We start from the raw sequence: 23,555 nt of genomic DNA on the forward strand, positions 1-23,555 counted from the left end.
TATAAGATTATAAATTTCTCTTGTTTTAAGCCACCCAGTTTATGGTAATTTGTTATGGCAGCCCTAGGAAACTAATACAGATGGTTTTCTCTTAAAAAAAATTTTTAAGTAATACAGGAACATGATTTTTTTAAAAACATTAGACACTATGAAAGGATATAAAAACAAAAGACTCTCTTCCTCCCCTCCACCCTAAGGGATCTTATCATTAATCATTTGTTACATAGACACATACCCTTTTCCCTCACAAGAGAGACCACCTATCCATACTTTTCTTTCTTTGCTTTTTCCCCCAACTTAAAACACTGCTGCCATTAAAGACCCAGGTGATCTTTTAATATCAGCACACAAAAGTATACCTCATTTTTTTAAAGTTATATAAGATATAAAACTGGCAAGCCAAACCAAGGATAATTTGACGAAATAATTATAATGTTTTGCTATTCACCAGAATGCCTATAATACACAAATAAAACATCAATCACAGAACCAGCTCTAGTGTGTAAACTTACTCACCCAACTGGACACTGCTAATCATTTATTCTGAGATATACATATCTTGCTCAGGACAAGTATACAAACACAGGATTTGTTTCCCAAAAAAGGATTGTTTCATGAAAGAAAACAGAAATGCTGATGGTGACCCCTTCAGTTTATTATTTGAATTTGAACTCTGCTTTTTATATTTCCTTAGTATATCTGAAGGGGAATAAGCTTGGAGTCAAATACTGAAAAATTGAAAGCTGTGTACAATAAAAACACAGTGGGACTCCACAGTAGGTGGTTTAGAAAAAAACCCTGGAATTATTTGTGTTATTATTTACAGAAAGATAAGTAATTTAAGACACTTCCCTGGGTAAGAAGTCACCCCAATACAGACTTTGTATCTATTTTAAAAATGAGGTTTGAAAATCACAAATTCTTGTATCACTTTTGTATTTTTCTGGAGTTGAACAATTTTAGCCCAATAGTGGGGGAAAAAAAATCCCTGTAAAGTGGCTCAACTAAAGGTTAAAAAAAAGAGAGAGCGCTAACATTCAAAACAAAAATGGTTTATGATGATTTGAGATGTCCTGTCTCTTGTTCTAATGTGAATGTACGTGAAACATCTGCCTATGAGACAAGAAGGCAAAATCGCAGATGGCTTCCAGAGACTAGAATATATTACTCAAACACTTACATATCCCATAAGTCATCTGCTCACTATATCTTTCCAAGTCAAGCTGAATGCTTTTGTGGAAAAACTCCAATTTAGCTTTCAGTTGCTGAGATGCTGAGATCAAAGTGTTCTTCATTTTTGTCAAGTTAGCATTATATCTAAGAAGACTTAACCTAAACCATAACAACAAAAAAAGATATTAGCATTTCAGAAATACTGGACAAAAATTTAAAATCTTAAATTGCCATAAGCCCAAAGCCTAAGTTTCTATTATCAATCTATGAGAAACAGCTGATCTCTAAAATCTGGTCTCTAAAGACTTCCTGCCTGTGATATTCTATGATAAAACAATCTTCTTACTCTAGAACCATTCAGGAACTACTCTCAAGCCATTGCAATTGGATGGTTTCAGACCGTTAGTAAGAATTCTACAAGTCTTATCAGAATATTACATTTCAAACTGGCCCAGTATTTTAGTATTGCGTGGAATACTGATTAGTGAAAACTGGCAAGATTAATTCTCGAGCATTAATGCACTTGACATTGTGCCTATAAACAACAGAATCCACTTACATTGCTGCTCTTTGTCCCTGAAAGAGCCTGCTGTAGTCTTCTTTTAGCCCAGACACATAGTGCACTGCTTCAGCCCATACTTTACGCAGCTGTATAATTGGAAGCTGTATTTTGCTGTCCTGTACTATATGTAAGACGATGGGAAAAAGGACAGGGGAGTTACTTTTTAAGATTTTAGAGTTCATTTATCATTCTTTGTGATTTCCTGTCCACACAAATATCATTGCAATAGATGCTGGAAACTGATGCTAAAAAGAACCACTTGTTACTGTTTCAGTTCAATATAGGTTTACTGAGCACCTGCACCACAAAAGCCCTGCTCCAGATACAAGGGGAAATAAAAATGAATAAGACATAATCACTACATAATCACAAAGCTTGCTATTATTCCTGTATCTTGTCTTTTTTTTTCCCTTGCTTCTCTACAACTTGGAATACTCTTATTTTCTCTACAATAATCCAAATTATTTCTTTCAAGTTCTAAATCAAGTCCCATCTCCTTCACAATCTGCCACCGTCTTTCCTGCCTCTGAATAATAAGCTTCATCTCCTGGACTACCAACCAGCTTCAGGAAAACATACAGGCTAAATGGAATTCTAATAAATTATGCTTTCTTCAATGCCAGACTTATGAAATTATCTATTTATGATTATCTCTTACCCTTTCTTTGGTAAAGGGAATGCTACTTTCTAAAACCATGGAAGGTATGTGTTAAGTTCAATGAAATTCCATTTTAACATTATGAAATTCTCCAAGATTGAAAGAGATTCATCCTATATTTTAAGGTAGCAATTATATTCTTTGTTACTTTTTTCCAATGAAAACCTTCAGAGAAAGGTTGCTATATTAGGGTTCATATTGAGAAAACACATTATCTGAAGCAGATTTTAACAAAATAAAGCTTTGTATCTGGAAAAATCTTTGCCTCCCCTAATAATTATTACTAGCCTCAATTAACCTTTCTTCTATTCTTATATACCTACACTTACTCCGGAGGCTTCCTATAATAGACCAAAAAAAAAAAAAAAATCATATACTTTAAAAAATAAAGTCTGAAAAGGCCTAAGAAATGATACCCCAGTAGCAGGAAGCACACCTAGTGTCCAGATTTGGTTTCTAATACTATTCTTCAATTAAAGGAACCAGGACTCCTTGGAGAAATGGCTGATTCTAGGACTGGAGCAGGAAATATACAAGATGGGCCTGGAGCCCCTTGTAGTGCCAGAAAGAAAGGAAGTGCTAAAAGCAAAACAAAACCCTCTCAATGATAGAGCAAGTAAAAGCAGCACAGGAAGCCAACGGAAAGAGCTCCTAATGGCCAAAGCTGCAAGGATTTGAACAACAAAATAAACTAGTATTAGATTATAATCCAAAGTATAAAATAAATATCTATGAATCCATATTGATAGAATGGTTGAATAAATTAATTAATGAGAGAGAAGAGATAGATCTCGTGTGCAGAATTCCAAATAAATTATATAGATACTCTACCCGAAAGGAAGGAGAACATAACTCCCTACTCCTTAAGCGTGGGTTCTGCATAGTGATTTCCTTCCAAATAGTACAGTATGGAAAGGGGGGAAAAAGACCTAAACTTTACAGTGGAGAAACCTGACAAACACTACTTCAGCCAGGTGATTAAGGTCAACACCAACAGTCATAAATCATGCTGACAGTATGTACCCTTTATATACTGTGTGAAAAGGGCACTTTACTTCTGTGATCTTTCTCTCAAAACCCATAATCCTAACCTAATCACGAGAAAAAAAAAAATCAGACAAATTGGAACAGAGGGGCATCCTACAAACTACTTGACCAGTACTCCTCAAAACTGTCAAGGTCATCATAAAGCCTTTAAGGAAAGTCTGAGAAACTGTCAAAGCCAAGAGGAGCCTAAGGAGACATGACAACTAAATGTAATGGGGTATCCTGAAACAGAAAAAGGACACCAGATAAAAACTAAGAAAATCTGAATAAAGTATGGACTTTAGTTAATAATAATATATTGGTTCATTAATTGTAACAAATGTACCATACAAATGTAAGATGTTAAGGGAAACTATATATGTGGGGGGAGGGGAGTAACATGAGAACTCTGTACTATCTGCTCAATTTTTCAGTAAATCTAAAACTGTTCTTAAAAAAAACTAATAAAAAGGTAACAGAGAGGAAAGATTACATAATTTTAGCCCTTATGCTCAATTGTGGGTTGTTTTTTATTTTATTTTTTTGCTGAGGAAGATTCACCCTGAGCTAACATTGGTTGCCAATCTTCCTCTATTTCGTATGTGGGCTGCTGCAACAACATGGCCACTGACAGACAAGTGGGGTAGGTCCACGCCCAGGAACTGAACACAGGCTGCCAAAGCAGAGCCCGCCGAACTTAACCACTAGGCCATGGGGGCTGACCCTCAATTCTGTTCTTGATTTTACAATTTTGCGCTTGATTTTAGTTTGGGGTAGACAGAAATTGATCACTTAACTTCTTCGAAAGAAAAGAATAAGTCTCACAGGATAAATGAAAACATTTGAACATTAAGCAGTATTCATGGGATAAGATGAAATATCTGAACATGGTTAAATAATGAAGAAGCAACTAAAATGTAGACTTAATTAACAGTGGAGATTCATTCTTCTGTGAGAGCCCGACCCTCAGGAAAGTAAGTTTTCTCCCAAATGAGGGATCTGGTAGTGATTTAAAATCTACCTTTTCACCTTCCAAACTATATAAATCCATTTTTCACCACATATAGAAACCTCAAGTATGAGACACAGAACAGGAACATCAAAAGACCATTTCTAGTAATCATGTGGAGTCAAAATTATTTCAGGTTTAAAGCTCAGTCAGTAAATTGACTATACTTACCAATATAATTTACACAGTCAGATAAACTTCTGGAAGCAAATGGTCCTTCATATACAGTCTTACTTTTATCAAACAAATAAACCATATAGCTATCACAGCCTCTCTGAAAAAGAAACAATTAAAAAAAAAGACCTTCGAAAATTCTAGGTTCTCCAAGCACTTAAGCATCAGATTTCCTACTATGAAATGCAAATGAATGAAGTCAATGTTCATTAGCATACATCTTATAGATTTAAGGTCTAAACTTTTATTTAGGAAAAATAAATAAATAACTGTAGTATGAGCTAAAGTGAAAAACAATCACCAGACTCAAAAGGACAAAAGCAAAAAGTCATAACAATATATATCCATACAATGCGAATAATTTTCAGTAATCAAACGGAATGAAGTACTGATACATGCTATGATATGAATGAACCTCAAAAACATAATGCTAAGTGAAAGAAGTCAGACACGAGACTACAGATTGTATGATTTCATTTACAGGAAACGTTCAGAAAAGGCAAATCTATAGAGATAGAAAGTAAATTTGTTGCCTGGGGCGAGCAAAATGGAAATTAACAGTTAATGGACATGAAGGATTTTACTGAAGGGAAAGTGTTTTAAAATTGATTTATGGGGCCAGCCCTGTGGCTTAGTAGTTAAGTGCGCGCGCTCCGCTACTGGCAACCCGGATTTGGATCCCGGGCGCGCACCGATGCACCACTTCTCCGGCCATGCTGAGGCCGCGTCCCACATACAGCAACTAGAAGGATGTGCAACTATGACATACAACTATCTACTGGGGCTTTAGGGAAAAAAAAGGAGGAGGATTGGGAAGAGATGTTAGCTCAGAGCCGGTCTTCCTCAGCAAAAAGAGGAGGATTAGCATGGACGTTAGCTCAAGGCTGATCTTCCTCACAAAAAAAAAAAAAAAGAAAGAAAGAAAAAGAAAAAAGAGTCATGACCACAATCATATTTTACCAGCCATCTACCTCTGGCAGGACCTATGAGACTACTGGTCTAATTTGAAGGTTCTAGGATTTAAGAACAAAAAGGGAAAGAAAGAGGCAGGAGAGAACTAGCACGAAAGAGAAAGTCATACAAAGTTTAAAACAACAAATGTTTCATTTTTTCCTTGTTCACCTTGCAAAGCAATGATAAGACTAATCAGTAAGATAAAACTAAAAGAAGAATCATAAGATGTGCACCACCCCCCAAGGGATTCCAAGTACGCATCAAAAAATGCAGGGCATGCACTCCCTCTATGCAAACAGATTTCTTATACTCTAGGTATATGAGAATTCTCTTACCACTCCATCTAGAACACATTGAGAGGCTGGTTTCCGAGGATCCAGAGAAATTCCTGTCTCTGAAAGAAGCTCTTGAGAACCAGTATTTATTCCAGTTTCACGCTCAATACGAGACTGCAGTGAATGAAGACTTTCATCGGGTGGTAACAGAAAAGAAATTATCTTTGCAGAAGTCATATTTAGGATGTGTACTATCTGTATAAATAAGAAAAAAGAGAAATGATTATGGATCATTTGCTACATAAAAGAGTCAGTGCTAGATACTAAAGGGTATATGAGCAAAAGGCATTATCTCTGCACTAAACAAGGTTTAATCATTTTCCAAGATGAGATCTTCTATAATTATAAAATAATATTCTGAAAAATGAAGAGCAGAGTTTGCTTTTCTACCACAACAGATGTTATTTCCAAGGAACAGAGTTTCAAAGGTTATTCTTTCTAGTTCTAAGGATGCACAAAATCAAGAAATAAAAACCCCAATTTAAAAAGGCAACACTTATTTATTCTGAGAAACATATCACAGACCTGGAAGTAAAGGTTCCCATTTATGAAGTGCCTAATATATGCCAACCACAGAGTTAGGTGCTTTCACATAACACCCTGTTAATTAGATCTTCTAATGTCTATTTTGGCAAAGAGAGAAATCAGAGTTCTGAGACATTAACTTGTTAGGGATCACATGGCTGATAACTGGTAGAGCTTAGATCTGAACTCATATCTGTCTGACTTCTTAGATCATCTCAAGAAATAATCATGTGATAGGAAAGCAAGGCCTCTCTTTAAACAGGAAAAAGCATTGTTATCCTCATTTTTCAGATACGGCAACCAAATCTCAGAGCATTGATCTGCCTAAGAGCCCAAAGTTAGATAAGAAAACAGTCTTATTACTCTCACCTAAAGCCTCACCGAAAGCAGCCTATTTACAGGCCACCTGAGTATGAGACTGAGTTAGGTAGGGCTCTACCCAGGTAACTAAGGACAGCCACAGAGTTAGAGGTCAGTCTTTTGAACACAACATGATTTTAAATTCTTTTCCTTCCACTGTCCTTAGATAAGCCATACAAAATTAATACTTATGTTTCTCCAATGCCTTACATCATTACATGCAAATGATTAAAACTATCTCTGCTGGAAATGCTTACTACACAAGTAAAGCATTAACTTTCCTTTAATATACGACAATCTTTTATGTTTAAAAAAGGTGGGGGGATGAGAAGGGAATCTTCAAGTTGACACGGATTTACAATACAAGTATACCAAGTGAGACCTTCCATTCCTTCCCAGTCTAGGCAGATTTCACACTATGACACCTGCCACTAATAGCAACAGCAGAAACTTAGGATGAAAATCCTAAGGTAGACATTTACTTTTACACAAGTATATGTCAAACTGGGGTACGTGATCATGGCATCCCACTACCAAAGCTGAGCCAAAAGGAAGCAAAAGAAAGGGAGAGGAAATACAACTTCAATTAAACTTTTTGTTCACTCAAATATTTAATGAGTGCCTACTGTGGTACATACTATTGAGTGTGTTGTGGTGGTAGTGGGTATGCAAATTGAGTAATTTATGATCCTTGCCCTCCATAGGATAATAGGCAAATAGAAGATATTAAGAAACATTAAGAGAACTAAAACACAAGGCAAAATGCAATAGGTACTATAATAATGTATCGTGCAGATTCCAAAGGAGACTACTTGGTGGGAGGAAAGGGGTGCTTTATAAGGAGGCACTATTTGAGCTAAACTTTGAAAAAGAAAAAGGATTAGAACAAGAAAAGAATGAAAGAAGAAAGGTTCTTCTAGGCAGAAAACAACTAGGCAGGCAGAGGCAGAGGGGTAGAAAGAAATGAGCATAATCAGAGGATATAAGTAATCCAGTTCAAATGTACATAAAATGATGATGCCCCCTTAGGGCATAATAGGAGATAAAGCTGGAAGTGTAGGATGAAAAAAAAACAAGATAGATTCTGAATACCAGTGTAAGGGTTTGGACTTTATTCAACAAGCAAAAAGGAACTATGGAAGGCTTTCTAAATTGAGAATCTGAATTGTTAAAACATTCAACAGATAAATCTGACAAAATAATTTGGATATGTAGATTGAAGGAGAAGGAATAGTCAGATAGTCAAAGTTTCTCACCCAGGTAGGTGGAAAGGCGATAGTGCAAGTAACAGGCACAGGAAAAGCTGCAGAAGTGGATTTAATGGAGCAAATGTGTTCAGTATTTAATAAATTAAGTCTTGGGTGCCAATGGGGTCACCAGGTATAGTTATATGGCAGTTATAAATACTCTGCAGAAAAGTCACAAAGGAGGAGATAAATTTGGGAGTCATCCGTATCTAGGTTATAGTTAAAGTTATACAACTGAAGAGACTGCCAAAGAAAAGGAAGAAAACTACTATGGAAAAAGAGAAAACCAAGGAGTGACTCTTAGGATATAGTTACACTTAAGGTCATGAACGAGGAGGCAAAAAAGGATTAATTCAATACTCCTGTTTCACCATTATCTTCAGTGGCAAGTTCAGTATACTTTTTCAAGTTTTCTACATATTTACAGTTTTTCATAATAAATAATTGGAAAAATATGCAATCAGACTCTCTACACTGTTTTTTTTAAGGGAAAGAAATATTTCAGTAACTGTTTTGTTGATTTCTTTTTTAAATGAAAATCAAACAGACATCATTCCCTCCCCAAACAATATAATAAACACCTTAGAAACATATCCTACAATGATACCAAGTATTTCAGGCTTCTGTGTTCATGACAGTCTCCCACCTGTAAATCATTCCCCCTTGCCCATTCCCCTGATTAACTCTTACTTATCCTTCAAAATTCAGTCCTATTATCATGCCTAGGAAGCATCCCTGAACTACTATGAATAGTACCCTACAGATACCTTATTCTGCACAACCTCACAATAATATTGATCCTTTAAAGAACATATTACTTGTACTTGAGCTAAAAAGAAAAAAAGATAAATAAATAAATACATTTGTCCAGATTCACAGATAGGTAAACAGCGGTGCCACAAACTGTTACTAAAATCTATAGACCACAAAACACATAACGAAGACTCTTTCCCCATGCCCTATGACAAGCAGATGCTCACAGACTCCTTCAAAGCAGTAACGACGCTACAATTACCATGACAAGTCTGAAAAAAATCCGAGATAAACAACCAAAAATTTTTGGAGGCAACAAAGAACTAAAAGGTGTCACCAAGTCCTGTTTGGCTGACACATTGAGGGATGATTTATTCCTTGTCACAGTGGAAGAAAACCAAATCAAGAAGCCAGATATCTTTTCAGTGTTAGCCAAGAACGACATCAATACAGCCTCAAGTTCCCATTTAATAAAGTATGCCAAGATTAGAGCAAAACCTTATATGATTATACTTTCTCATTTCAATTTTAGAAACCGTATCTACTACAAGCAATCAATATGGAAAAGACAACAGATGAGAGTTGTTTCTGGGTATACAGCATAATAGAACCTCTCGTTCATATCAGTGAATATTTACTGAGAACCTGGTACATCCCTGCTTTATACAGATTGCTGGGGTAGGGGTGGCATGGTGGTAGGGTGGGTGATTGTTAATAAAAGTAGTAAAAACGAACCCAGCATTGAAGAAGATAATCTATATGGACGCATGAGTGGAAGATGAGAAACAATTAGGGAATATAGTAAATAAGATTAAATGACAAACTGTGTGGCAGAGACCATTCGGAGAGAAAGGAAGTTGAATATGTGCCAGTGTAGGTGAGGAGATACACAGAGATAGAGATCATTCTGGGTAGAAAGATAGCACTTGTCAAAGAATAAAAATAGATAATGGGCTTGATGGCATAAGGAGCAGTGACAAGCTGGTCCCGAGCGAAGGGTAAGAGAAGCAGTCAAGGGTAACAAGGCAAGCACTTGGTTGGGGTAGACCTGCATTAGGAAAGCCCAAAAAAGCCAAGCAGATCAGTTTAGACTTGACTTGGTAGGCAAGAAAGAACTATGTTAGTTTGTTGGACAGGAGAATAAAAAAGCATTTTCAGAAGATGAGATGGGCAGTTCATGCTGCATGGACTGTAGGATGGGGAGGAAGTATTGAGGCATGAAAGCCGGGTAGGAAACCTTCCTCACCAAAACAAATACAGTATGATTTGACTTAAATTTATGAGGTGATAATGGCACCAGTACGAGAAAAGGGAAAATCCTAAAGATGCTTCAAAGGAGTAGTCAACGAAGACAACACAGAAACAAAACTGAGAAGGCTTACTAAAGAAATAAAAACGCATCAGCTCTAAGAATATAATTGTCTTTTTCAAATAAGTATCAGGAAAAGATTATTAAAATATATTTATGCTCATTTTCCAAATAAACTTGTTAACTTCAATGCAAGTCTTATGAAGTTGACCCCATTCAAACTAACCTTCAAATTCAGAATGTGATCCATTAATAAAAAACATCTTGGCTGCTTCAAAGTTAGATCAACAGGTCCTCCTCTCTGCTGAGGATCCCAATTCAGCATCAACTGTAGCCAGTGTTCCATGGGTTCTACTATTAAACTAGAAAACATACAAAAATAGGGCGAAAATCATTATGTTCCAATTTTCCTTCAGTGTTATAAAAAAGGTAATTTTATAGGTTGTCCATGTCCTTTCTCATTACTTGTCTGTACCATTTTGTATCTTATTTTAAAATAATTTATAAAATGACAGGGGACAAACTTTTTTCCATAAAAAACAATCCAAAACCCAAATATGTAAGTTAGTTACTGGCAACTCCAACAGGTGAGTCTAGTTCCCTTCTCCAAGGCACCCATTTACTTCATTATCCCAGAGTCTTCTTAGCACCTAAGTCAACCAGTTGAATGGCAGCAATTCTGGTTTCCACCAGAACTGTGCTGTCCAACATGGTAGCCACTAGTCACAAGTGGCTATTGGCATGTACCCTTCAGTTAATTAAAATTTAAAATTCAGTTCATCAGTGACACTACCCACCTTTCAAGTGCTCAATAGCTTCATGTGGCCAGCACAGACATAAAATGTTTCTATCATCACAGAAAGTTCTACTGGATAATGCTACTTAAAACAGACAACTCTACTGTTACTTTTACAACCCTAAAGAAACTGAGGTGAACTTCCTCAACTAAAATATACTTACCTACAAAGGCTATTTGGTTGAGGTAAATGGCTACTAAACTGAACTTCTCCTGTCATCTCTTCACATGCAAATATACATTTTGGATCCTTCTTCTTAATCTTCTCATGCCTACAAAAACAAAAACTACCTCAGTTGACAACCTGATTCTCATAAACACTCTAAGATTTTTTGCCATTTAATTTTATTCAATCACATGTTTAAAAAGCAATTATACCATTTAAAGGGGGTGGGGGGAATGCAGGCAACTGAAAATTTCCATTCCCATTAAGGACAACAAACTTCTCTTCCATTTCTTACCAGGTAAACGGCTGCAGATGATGCAAAAAAGGCCTATATCCAGCAATACATTCAAACACCATGGTCCCAAAGCTCCAATAATCAACAGTGGCTGTGTAAGGCTTATTCTCAAAGAGTTCTGGGGCCTTAAAAAGGGAAAACGCTTTAAACGTCAACACTACCAGAGAAAAGCTACTTTATTTTTGAACTACTATATTTATGACCTTCAGAAATAAGAACGAGAATCTTGTACCCTTAAATTCAAAGAAATAATACATGTCTTACCAGATACTGCAATGTTCCCACAAAAGATGTACACAGGCTTCCTTGATCAACATCTTTGGCATATCCCAGATCAATTATTTTATGCAAAATCTGCAAAATAATAAGTATTAAATGGTTGAGAATTTTGAAAAGGAAAGACAACAATGTCCTTCTAAGGCTGGTGGTGAAGAGCTTGGGCTCTGGAGTAACACAAACGTATTTCAAGCCTGAGCTCTACCACTTAACTAACCTTGTGATCTTGGTCAAGTTACTTACCTTCACTCAGTTTCCCATATAGCAGTAATACTAACAATCCCTACTTCACAGAATTGTTATTACGATTCAGTGAAACAGTAAAAGAAAAGAATTTAACACAGTGCTTGGGACATGGTAAAAACTAAATATAGATTGGCTATTAATTTTTATTTTGGTATATTCACAATAAGCTTGATCCATTAAGGATCAAGGTAAAGGTAAGTGTGACTTAGAAGAAGCATCATATCATCTTAAAGTAGATCAATGTGAATAAACACCTAACTTCAAGAATATCCTGAAGTCTTTGGACACACAGAAAAAGCAGAGATAGTTGGTGCCAAGCATACATGAAGAGCTCCTAACAGAAGCATCATCATCAAGGTTTCATCACCTCTAGCTGACCACCATCTTCACTAACTAAACAGGACACAACCCAATTCAAGGTTCAGACTCTTGGCTTTACGTCTTTATTGGAATGGAACTTGGGTGCTAGCAGCAAGAAAACTCTCAAATTATTCCGATAAAAACAAATATTTCAGGAGTCAATTCACAATTTCTGGTTCTTCTCAAGATAATTCATTTAGGAATCTGAGAAATCAAGGTTTTGAATTTTAATTAAATATGGAACTTAGGACTTTGGGGAGGAAAATGAGGCTTTTTTCCTTAAATAAGAAATATACTTAAGTAAACATACCTTTTTTTCTTGAAATAAAGCAGACCCAGGATGTGTGTGTTTTTTGGATGTGCTTTATAAGGATTAACAAATTATTTACTCACTGCCTACTCTCTGCTAGATCCTATGCTAGAAAAACAGAAGTGAACCAGACAGGTGCTGTTCCTTCTCTAATGGAGCTACTGTGTTAGCAGAGGAGACCAATAACTAAACACAAAACCACAGTTCAGTGTAGTGAGGGCTGGGATAGAAAAAGTATAGAGTGCTGTGAGTATACAGGAAGGGCACCAAACCTCAAAGACTAACTACATCAGGGAGACTGTACTCATTGGCATGGAACACTTCTTCAGGTTTCACCTACCTTTCCACCAACATCCTGAAGAACTATGTTTTCAGGTTTTAGATCACGATGTATAATTTTGTTTTCATGCAAATATCGGATTCCAGACCCTAAATAAAGTTTAAAATGTATTTTGAAGTAATAGAAAACACTAAATTAAAAAAAAATTCATCTCACATTTTGTACAGATGTGCCCTGATGCTCAAACTTATATGAACCATCATAACTACTCAATTAACGATATTATAGCAGTTCAGATCTTCTCCACAGAAAATCCAGTAACATTAAACAAGTACTGCAGAATTATAATACATGCTCATTTAACTTATGAGAATTAACATTAAAAAGAAATGGAACAAGCAATTGAGAAAATCCCTATATTTACCCTAGTAGCCTTTTCCTCCCACCTAAATCACCCTCTTCAACTAGATTTTGGCCTCCATGACCTAGGAAAAATGACACCATTTTTTTGTCAGCAATTGGAACATCTATTAGTCAAAAATGGACTTCTAGCCAAAACCAAAAAATAAATAACAAAATATCCTAGTTTTAACTTAGCATCAACAGTAATAAATTTTTCTAATAATTTCTTATAGATGTTAAAAATCTATGCTTTGTATAGTACATTGGCAATTTTCCTTAATTCCCAACTAGTAACAGAATCTTTTATAGACCAAAGGGGCATTAAATTATGATGGTATTTTCATATTGATTACATACCTATATCACTCAGTAAAGAAAGTATCTGGCTTTCTTTAAGTCCACAGCAATTTTCTGGTTTGTTGAGTAGCTGGAAAAAAAAAAAAGAAGTCTAAAAATGTATACTGCCAATATTGCTGGGCAATAATAGCAACACATTAATCACTATATTCTAATAGAATATTCAAATAAGAAAATAAGTCATGATTAAGAAAATATAGGGGGCCAGCCCAGTGGCATAGTGGTTACGTTCGTGCTCTCTGCTTTGGCAGGCTCAGGTTCACGGGTTCAGATCCCGGTGCAGACCTACATCAAGCCATGCTGTGGCAGCATCCCACACACAAAACAGAGGAAGATTGGCACGGATATTAGTTCAGGAACAATCTTCCTCAAGCAAAAAGAGGAAGATGGGCAAGAGATGTTAGCTGAGAGCCAATCTTCCTCACCAGAAAAAAATAACAATAAAATAAAACTAAGAAAATATAAGAGGAAATTACCAAATCCATACTGAGGACGTGTAAATTTCATGACAAGGCTTATTCAAGTAAAGATAAAGGGGGAAAGTGTTTGAAATTGAAAAATGTTGAAAAATCTCACAGATATATATAAAAATAGCCTACAGCAGATTTAAAATGAGATAGGAAAGAAAGATTTGAAATAGAGAAAACAACTTTTTTATAAACACCTTAAACATTGATATTTTGATCTAACACCATCGATATAGTCCCTACAACCACTACCACTAACAAAAAAAAAAACGCACGCTCTAAATCAGGGGTCATGGGCCAGCCCGGTGGCTTAGCGGTTAAGTGTGCACACTCCGCTACTGGCGGCCCGGGTTCGGATCCCGGGCGCACACCGACGCACCGATTCTCCAGCCGTGCAGAGGCTGCGTCCCACATACAGCAACTAGAAGGATGTGCAACTATGACATACAACTATCTACTGGGGCTTTGGGGAAAAAAAAAAAGGAGGAGGATTGGCAATAGATGTTAGCTCAGAGCTGGTCTTCCTCAGCAAAAAGAGGAGGATTAGCATGGATGTTAGCTCAGGGCTGATCTTCCTCACAAAAAATAAATAAACAAATAAATAAATAAATCAGGGGTCAGCAAACATTCCCTGTAAAGGACCAGGCAGTAAATACATCAGGCTTTGCAGGCCATACAGTCTCTGTCACAACTATTCAGCTCTACCGCTGTAGTAAGAAAACATCCATAAAAATAGGTAACAGGCCATAGTTTATTGACCCTTATTCAAGATTATCACCTTGAATGTCATTCAAACACTGCTAAAGTTCATGATTCACTATGTCGTCATTTCAAGACAACCACACTACCTTCCGAAGGTCTCCTCCCGAACAGTATTCCATTGCCAGAAGAGGCACATCATTAATCAAAAAATTCAATTCCTCAGGAACATCACAGGCCTTTACAACATTGGCGTGGTTCAACCTAACAAGAAGGGGAAAAATTTATAATCAAAAATTTTTTCCAATGAAAAGAAACTGGGTTTGAAATGGTAGTTAATTAGGGGGCAGTGTGGGGAAGAAAAGCTGGCATTATTTATAATATTCTAATTTCTCATATGTATAATTAAAAATTAATAATTTTTAAAAAGAAAATATAGATAAAAATACTATGACTATTACTACTATTACATTTCTATGTGCCAAGTAGTAAGCAATTTACATACACTAACTCATTTACTTGTCACAATAATCCTACTATAGGTAGATTTATTAATAGTCTCATCACACAGGAGATAACTGAAGCACGAATTGGTTAAGTAACATAAGATCACACAGCAAGTAGGTGGTCAAGTAAGGATTCAAATCTGGCAGTCTGGCTCCAAAGCCTATATCATACTGCCTCTCCCATAATCACTTACAACATCACCCAGAGGTGAACACTATTAAAATTTTAGCATAATTCCTTCCAGTTTTTAATCTGTGCACAAATACATTTTTTTCAATAAATACTGAATCACACTATACATTGTTTTCTAACATCTTTTTTTTATCTTAACAATATATCATCCTAGCCATCATAATCATCATCATCATTATGCTCAGTGGTTCTTAAAACTGGAACAGATTCCCAGGTATTAGGCACCTAAAGAAACAGAATCTCCATTAGTAGGGCCTGAGAATTTATACTGCTAACAAGCTTTCCTGGTGATTCTGCCACACAGCCAAGTTTGAGAACCACTAAAGTGAACTGAAACAGACACTGAAGTCAGAAAGTGCTTATTTCAAATCCAGACTCTATTACCTACCAGATGTATGACTGTATGAGCCTCAACTTCCTCATTTATAAAATAGGGATAATACCTAAATACAGGGTTGCTGTGACAACTAGAAGAATTATTTGCAAAGCACTTAGCACACTACCTGTGGAGATTTTTAAACATGTCCACTTCTCCCTTCAAGAGCTTAATTCTCCTCCCCTTGAGTGTAGGCCGTACTTAGTGACTCATTTCTAACAAACAGAATGTGATAGAAAGGATGGAGTGTGACTTCCGAGGAAAGATCATAAAAGATATGTCAGCTTTCATCTTGCTCTCTCTCAGATCACCCACTTTGGGGAAAGATAGCTGCCATGTCATGAAGACTTTCAAGCTTCCCTGTGGAGAGGCCCACGGGGTGAGGAACGGGTGCCTCAAACCAACAGTCATATTTATGAACTTGGAAGTGCATACCCCAGCCCCACTCAAACCTGTGGATGACTGAAGCTCCAGTTAACATTTTGGGATGTTTCAGGAGGGATCTCCCAAGTCAGAACCACCCAGCTAAGTCACTCCCAAATTCCTAAACCACAGAAACTGTGAGATACTAAATGTTTGTTGGTTTAAGCCACTAAGTTTTGGGGTAATTTTTTACATAGCAATAGATATACCATTAAACAATAGCTGAGAGTAAAGAAATGAGTAGTGATTGTTAACTAGAAAGTGTAACAGATGAGCATTGCCCAAGATCCAGAAGAAGAGTCTGATAATACCTAGCTGACTCTTTAAACTAAACTTACTTAGTAATATGATGTTATTTGAAATAGAACATATATTTAATGAGAAAGAGAAAAATATGTTCCCAAAAAGATCCTCAGAAGAGTGGATTGCTGGCCTCCTTCCCTATACTGACATCTGGCTGGGCTGCAGAACTGGGGAAATATAAGTCATCAAGCACACTTACTTCTTCATGATCTGGATTTCATGGCACCACCGTTCTCTGTTTTTGGTACTTAGCTCTAGGCGACAAGACTTAATTGCTATTTTGAGATCAAGTTCCTGGCAAAATAGAAAATCAACAGAAAAAAATATAAATTAGGTTCTTGTGCATATTTACTTGCTATCAAAGAACGGGGAAACAAAACTCCTTAGCTTTATTAATTAAACAGTCATGTTGTCACTTAACAACAGGAGACACATTCTGAGAAACGTGTCGTTAGGCGATTTCGTCATCGTGCGAACATCATAGAGTGTAGTTACACAAACCTAGATGGTGTAGCCTACTCCACATCTGGGCTATATAGTGCTAATCATATGGGACCACTATCGTATATGCGGTCTGTTGTTGATCAAAATATTATGTGGTGCATGACTGTATTTATCTACAGCTCTCTTGAGCCAAAGCTTTTGCTAGATAAACCATGAGACTACTAAACCAATGCTTTAAAACTAACCTTCAAATACACCAAAGCACACAAGCAAAAAGTGACTGAGGCTGATCCCATAACAGGTCTCTTTAGAACACTGTCTCATATATATATTGCTAGAAAAACATCTCCCCAACAAACCCTTTTCTGAGTTTAGTCAAGAAGCTAACAAGGGCCCCATCTTCCAGCATAACCAGAATGAAGAGGATAACTCAGGGCTCCCTGGCCTCAACAGCAAGAAATAGTTTTAATATGACCAAATCTAACACAAAAAAACTCCAAAATTAGTTCCTAATCTTTGCATTTCAAATGACATAAAAAAAATCCTAACAATGATTGTACTTCTGTTTCCATACCTATAAAATGAACCTAGCAGCTTTTGCCTATGACTAGTAATTTAGCCAATTCTGACTGAAATCAAACACAACCTGACGCACATTACAGGAAATAGCCAGACCTCATCACATTGTGGCAACAGTAATAATGCAGCCCAGGACAGCAGTCAGGACCAAACAGGAGGAAAAAAAAATACATAGTCCAGGAAGCAAGACATAACTTCTATGGGATAGTCTAAATGGGGGTATGGGAGAAGAAGCTAGAAATAAGATAGTGGAAGTACAGGGAGAGAAGAAAGGACAGACTACAATCTAGCCTAACCACAGTCCTCACTCCCTTCACCCTTTCTTTTTTTTTGAGCAGATACCTGGTTGTAGCTAGGTCCCATGTAAGCTTTTACCACCATGGAGACAATCTGGTACAACCATGAACAACATTAAGTCCTAAATTCTCATATGAATGAGGCAAGAAGCTATCTATTTCAAAAAGACCGCACCCTATCAGATCCTTCAACTCCTCCGTTTAGATTTCACCTACTCTGTGAAGGCCTTCCTTACTCTACCTTTTCAAAAAGAATGTTCCATGGAAAGTTTATACATGTCTGGCCAAAAAAAAAAAAAAAAAAAAAGAGTTCTATGTTTAAAAAAATGATAATATTCTGGAGATGGACAGTGGTGATGGTCGCACAACAATGTGAATGTACGCAACACCACAGAACTGTACCCTTAACAATGGTTAAAACGGTAAATGTTAAGTTACGTGTATTTTACCACAATTTTAAAAATTGGAAAATACTAAGTTAATTTCTTTACTACAGGACTTCTCAGGGCTTTTAATATGCTACATGGGTTATGAATCTCCAAATGAAGAAATATTATATGCAGCATTTACCCAAATGAAGAAATATTATATGCAGCATTTACCCAATGTATTTGACCATAGTATCCTTTTATCAAAGCATTTCATGGGATTTGTTTTTCCAAACACACTTTGAGAAGTGCTACCCTGTTCCCTAGGAAGACTTCTTTGGTTATTTTGCCATTCTTCCATGTCACTTTACAAATAACTTCGTTATACAGGTTACCACACTGTACTTAAAGTGCTTCTGTGTCTACCTCACCCACTACACTTGAAATCGCCTTAAGGCCAGAAAATACTGTTTTTGTTGATTTGGGCACTATCAGCACCCAGCACAGTAATCAGCTAAATAAACCAGCTCACGTCCTTTTCTCTTCCTCATTGTGCTTTAAGAAGCGTAAATGAAACACTGGGACGTGGCTTCCATCAAAACACAAAGAGCTTGAAAGCTGTAAATGCAAACCCTAAGTCAGGCCTGGAAAAGGAATGATGCTGTTCCCAAGCCTTATAACAGAGTATTTCTTCTTTTCTCACTACAGGCTCAGTTGTCAAATGTCCCAGTTTGTGGGAAGGGCCACTCGACAACTGGAAAGTTCCTGAGAGATTTCTAAGATTCTAGAGGAACCCAAATCTCTTCCATTTAAAAAATGATGAATTCCACAGAGACAGAAAGTAGAACAGTGGTTGCCAGAGGCTGGGGGAGGAGGAAATGAAAAGTTATTGTTTAATGGGTACAGACCGTCAGTTTGGGAAGATGAAAAAGTTCTGGAAATGGATGGTGGTGATGGTTGCAAAACAATGTGAATGTACTTAAATGCCACAGACTATACACTTAAAAATGGTTAAAATGGTAAATTTTATGACATATATACTTTACCACATTTAACAAAAACGTGATGTATTCATCCATCTCCAGCCAGAGGCCAAGAAAAGCAGTCACAAAAGCATGCCAGCATGCGTACTTTTTTTCTTATGACCAGGCTGATGGGCAGGCTTAGACAACAAGACCACAGGCAACATTCCGCTACAACTACTTGGCTCCCTCTCTTTTCTCTTTGAGTGCCTTACATCCTCTCTGATGGTGAGAATTATTAAATTTACTACTTGTCTGCCTGTCAAAGTACTTAATGCCTTAGTCCTTCACCTTCCATTCCCCCTCTCTCCAAAATTTCCTCCTATGCTCTATCTAGAAACCTGTTTCACAAAATTTCTTCAGTGATATTCGTCTTTGTAACTGCCAAACATACCTATTCCTCCCAGGTAGACTGCCATATCCCCTACCTCCCACCCTATATTATGGTCTCTCTACCCACACCCATATTCCTTAAGTCAGCAAATGATGTTTTTCCCTCTTGAATTCATTTCTCCATTCACAGGCCAATTGCAAGCACTTTAGTAATATCTTAACTGCTCATTTTGTCCCATATGTTTTTCCATTTGGATTTATCTTTTACAAAAAATCTTCCTAGAACACTACTTTTATCTTGTTTCCTTTTTTAAGCCCAATTAATGATGAAGAAGATGATAACAGCAACAATACAGCAGTAGCAGGAGCTAACATTTGAGGGCTTACCATGGGCAAGCTACTGTTCTTAGCTTTACATACATTATTATGTTATTTAATTCCCGAACAGACCCAAGATGTATATTAATCACATTAATATAACCATTTTACAGATGACAAAACAAAGACTATACTGCAGGGATTATTAGTCCAAGGTCTATACATCTAAAAGGTCTGTGAAAGTCCTTCAAGAGAGCATGAACCCCCTCAAATGACAATGCATAAGGTTGTGAGGATGTGCATCTGTGCATTTTTATGGGGAAAGGGTTCACAGCTTTTATTGGTATATCAAAAGACACAGAGCTCAAACATGATTATTAGCTGCTGCTTTAACAATGGTTAAACGTTCTCAATTAAATCAAAGCAAAATTCCGGAGTCTGATGTTAGGTGTCTTCACTGATTAGAGCACCTCACCCCGATCTATCTTCTTCCCTTGTGAAATCATTATCATTGTCACCAGCTGATCCTCATGCTGTTCCCTACCTGGAACGCATCGCCAACTCCAAAGCCCACCCAGTGCTTCCAAAAGCTTAGCTGTGGACCCACCGTAAAACCTTCCTTGTCTACCCCAGCCCCTACTGATAATACGACCTCCAAGCACACGCACACATTGCAACAGGCAGCCCCCCCTCTTCAACCATTCGTGCTCACACATACACACTCTGATGTGCATCTGCCTCACACTCCCTGACACTCTCCATATTCAGAGAGTGACATACGTAATGTCACACTCAGTAAACACTTCGTCACACCTTGACACTCATACCAAGAGTACCCCCTAACAGCTCTATCTCAAACACACTGACCCAGACCTCAGATACAACCTCGGACTCAGTCACCAGGCTCACAAGCACAATCCATCTGTCTGTCTCTCTCTCTCTCACACACACACACACACAGTGGCCCACAATACTGCCCAAGGTCTCCCCGACAATCTCTCACATACTGACAATCACTGTGTTCCACAGACGCTCTGACAAACACCCACGGCCGCTCCCTCGCGCGCCCCGCCTCACCCGATGCTGGTATAGGCAGACGTTCCCGAAGCCACCGGTGCCCAGCCGCTCCCGCATCTCCCAGGGCCCGCCCGCGCCCGGCCGCAGCCCCGGGGGCCGCTCCATGGGGCGGGAGGGCAAGCGGCCTCAAGCTTCGCCACCGTTCCCAGGCCGGTTCCGGGCCGCCACAGCTCCCGCGTCTGTCTTCTCGCGAGATGTATGCGTCACTTCCGGTAACTGCTGCAGGAAAAGCCCGCCCCAAGTTCTCCAGGGGCGCCGCAGGAGCCCTGCAGGTGAGAGAATCGGGTGAGGAGAGTGGCGTTTTCTGCCCGCTCTCTAAGTCCCCTGTGCATTTTCCTGGCTGAGAGAACCAGCCCTGTTCCCTCATGTGTTTTTCTGGTCTTCAAGAATATAAGATCTCTCCAGACCCTACATTCCCTTCAAATCACTTTCCAAACCAGTCTCTCCAGTATTCGTCTTTTCTAGACTTTACATCGTTCCCACCCCTACCTACACTTCACCTTTCAGACTTCTGCCGTCTATCCTCCAACCTCATCACCCGCTGAGCTGGCACTGGCAAAGGCCACCAATGATTTAAATATTGAGGAATGCGAAGAACTAGAAAGAATCCTGCGCTAACAGGCCCACTGATGCATTAGCTTTCATAGTTCACTTTTTTTTCCCTTAATGATTAATCATCTTGCATAGACGACTCAGGCTGAGCTCTTCTTTTGCTTGACTTCCTATACACCTGTTCCAGGATCTCACCTGTATGTAACCAAATGACTCAAGGATGTGACGCTGTTCCAGAGTAAAGAATGTTCCTCCTGACTTCGGCAGTTTCTCCCTAAATTCCTCACGGAGCTTGCGGTCAAATAGTCCTCCAGTTATGGGGTTTGCCGGTGCGGTAGTTATTCATTGTGGGGATCGTTTCTGATGCGTGATACAGGGCTACAGAGGCAAGCTTGGGAAATACTGTTGCTGCAACAAGAAGTGCTTCTGAGTGCCGGATTGCCCTAGCCTAGAGAAACCAGCTGCCGCTTTTCTGCTTTTCGCTTTGAGTGTGTCAGACACTACATGGAACTTGGGGATTTCGTCAATCGCTCCAGGTGTTAACAATCAGCTAGAATCAAAATCTCTGATGAAATGTGTCAGCTGCCATAAGCGCAGTCATTTGAGCCTCCTTTGAGATCATGTGCACTTGGACTATCATTTGCACAGCCTGGCCTGTTAACTCAGTACTTAGAATTCCAACCAACATTTTGTGACACATGGTTGTGCCATGACAGATGTAACATGCTCAGATCTCTAAAGGTGGATATGGCACGTACACCACAGCACGCCATCAAAGCTAACTGCTTTGAAAGCACTGAATCAGCCTTTGGCAAAGCAAATGTGTCTGCCGTCACCAGAATCCCTGAACAGTTCAACCAGAATGTAGAGCACTGCATCATACAAACCAAGTCATGTTGTAGGTTGTCAGTAATGTGTGCTCAGTATCAGAGATTCTGATTTCACATAGGTGCTTGGTAGCCATGGAGTTGGAGTATCAGACTTTGAGGTGATGGCAAATAGTCTAAGAACATGTCCCTCAGAGCTGGGCATACTGCACAGATTGTGGTGCAGATTGTCCTAATAGTATGAAGCCCTCTTGTTTGTTAGATGTACAGCATAGCTAGCAATGGAGCATGTCTGATCTCCACAGGTGGGGCTGAAATCTCCTAATTCTCACTTGGAAGAGCTAGGGAAGGATGCTGAGGACTTGAGGATACTGATGATTGGGCTGATGCTGAAGTAGCTGTCCTTGCAGGAAGTGGGTTGTTTCCCCTAGTTCACTCTTTCGACATCCCCATACTCAAGGTCACTGTGTAGCTTGTTTTTTTAAAAATCCAGGGCCAGTTGACCTCAGGCTCAACGATCTTCAAGTTTGCCATCCTTGGTTTTTTCATGTGTAAAATGGAGGTAATACCTACCTCATAAACGTTTTGTGAGGATTAAGTGAAAAAGTGTCTGTGTCATAAGTGCCCATTTTATAGCAGCAAATCTCTTTCTTTTGGCTTCTAAGATACGGCATTCTCCTGTGAGCTTTCTCTCCAGTCCTTCTTCATGTACTTGATGGATCACTCTATTTCCAAGCACTGCTTAAATACTGATATTTCTCAGGTAGTCATCTTCAGCTTAGGACTGTATTCACCCTTGTTTTCATCCATTCTCATAATCTCACCTATGGCCTATACCCTGATGATCCCTAAAGCCCTATCACCAACCCAGATCTCCATGTGTTTAGAACTATCTAACAGCACACTAAAACTCAACATATCCAGAGCAGAACTCATCTTTTCTTAAATCTGCCCCTTCTCTTCTCAATTAAACTGCAAACTCTGGGACAACAGGGACCATGCTGGAACATGGCTATACTCCTAGAGCCTAGAAAAATGCCTGGCATATAGGAGAGTTAAGTATTTGCTGAAGGACTGAATGAGCTCTTTTATATAAATAAGATGAATGCTATAAGAGAAAAACGGCAAAGGCCTTGGGTTGCTCCAGCTGCACCTTGCTCAAGGAGAAGCCACCTGTGAGATCCTGGGATAACAGCTGG

General features: G+C 38.3%; 1 protein-coding gene across 3 annotated transcripts in view; it reads right to left on the bottom strand.

The window, feature by feature from the left end:
* Positions 1 to 21,139, bottom strand: part of CHUK (component of inhibitor of nuclear factor kappa B kinase complex) — a 34,120-nt gene extending 12,981 nt beyond the window's left edge. For 2 of the 3 annotated variants that reach the window (XM_087432437.1, XM_004427946.2), the window contains exons 1-13: positions 20,978 to 21,139; positions 16,740 to 16,834; positions 14,889 to 15,003; positions 13,574 to 13,643; positions 12,875 to 12,963; positions 11,607 to 11,696; positions 11,343 to 11,467; positions 11,046 to 11,153; positions 10,312 to 10,447; positions 5,892 to 6,086; positions 4,600 to 4,702; positions 1,733 to 1,856; positions 1,181 to 1,332 (exon numbers count right to left, since the gene is read on the bottom strand). In XM_087432437.1, coding sequence (XP_087288563.1) covers positions 1,181 to 1,332; positions 1,733 to 1,856; positions 4,600 to 4,702; positions 5,892 to 6,086; positions 10,312 to 10,447; positions 11,046 to 11,153; positions 11,343 to 11,467; positions 11,607 to 11,696; positions 12,875 to 12,963; positions 13,574 to 13,643; positions 14,889 to 15,003; positions 16,740 to 16,834; positions 20,978 to 21,082 — 1,507 coding nt within the window. In that variant the 5' untranslated portion in view covers positions 21,083 to 21,139. Of the gene's footprint in view, positions 1 to 1,180; positions 1,333 to 1,732; positions 1,857 to 4,599; positions 4,703 to 5,891; positions 6,087 to 10,311; positions 10,448 to 11,045; positions 11,154 to 11,342; positions 11,468 to 11,606; positions 11,697 to 12,874; positions 12,964 to 13,573; positions 13,644 to 14,888; positions 15,004 to 15,941; positions 16,030 to 16,739; positions 16,835 to 20,977 lie in introns of those variants that run through there. The other variant, XM_087432438.1, reaches the window with a different exon arrangement.
* Between the last annotated feature and the right edge of the window lie 2,416 nt (positions 21,140 to 23,555).

This window comes from Ceratotherium simum, chromosome 6, assembly GCF_057802395.1.
Source record: "Ceratotherium simum simum isolate JZ-2026a chromosome 6, ASM5780239v1, whole genome shotgun sequence".
Lineage (NCBI taxonomy): Eukaryota > Metazoa > Chordata > Mammalia > Perissodactyla > Rhinocerotidae > Ceratotherium > Ceratotherium simum.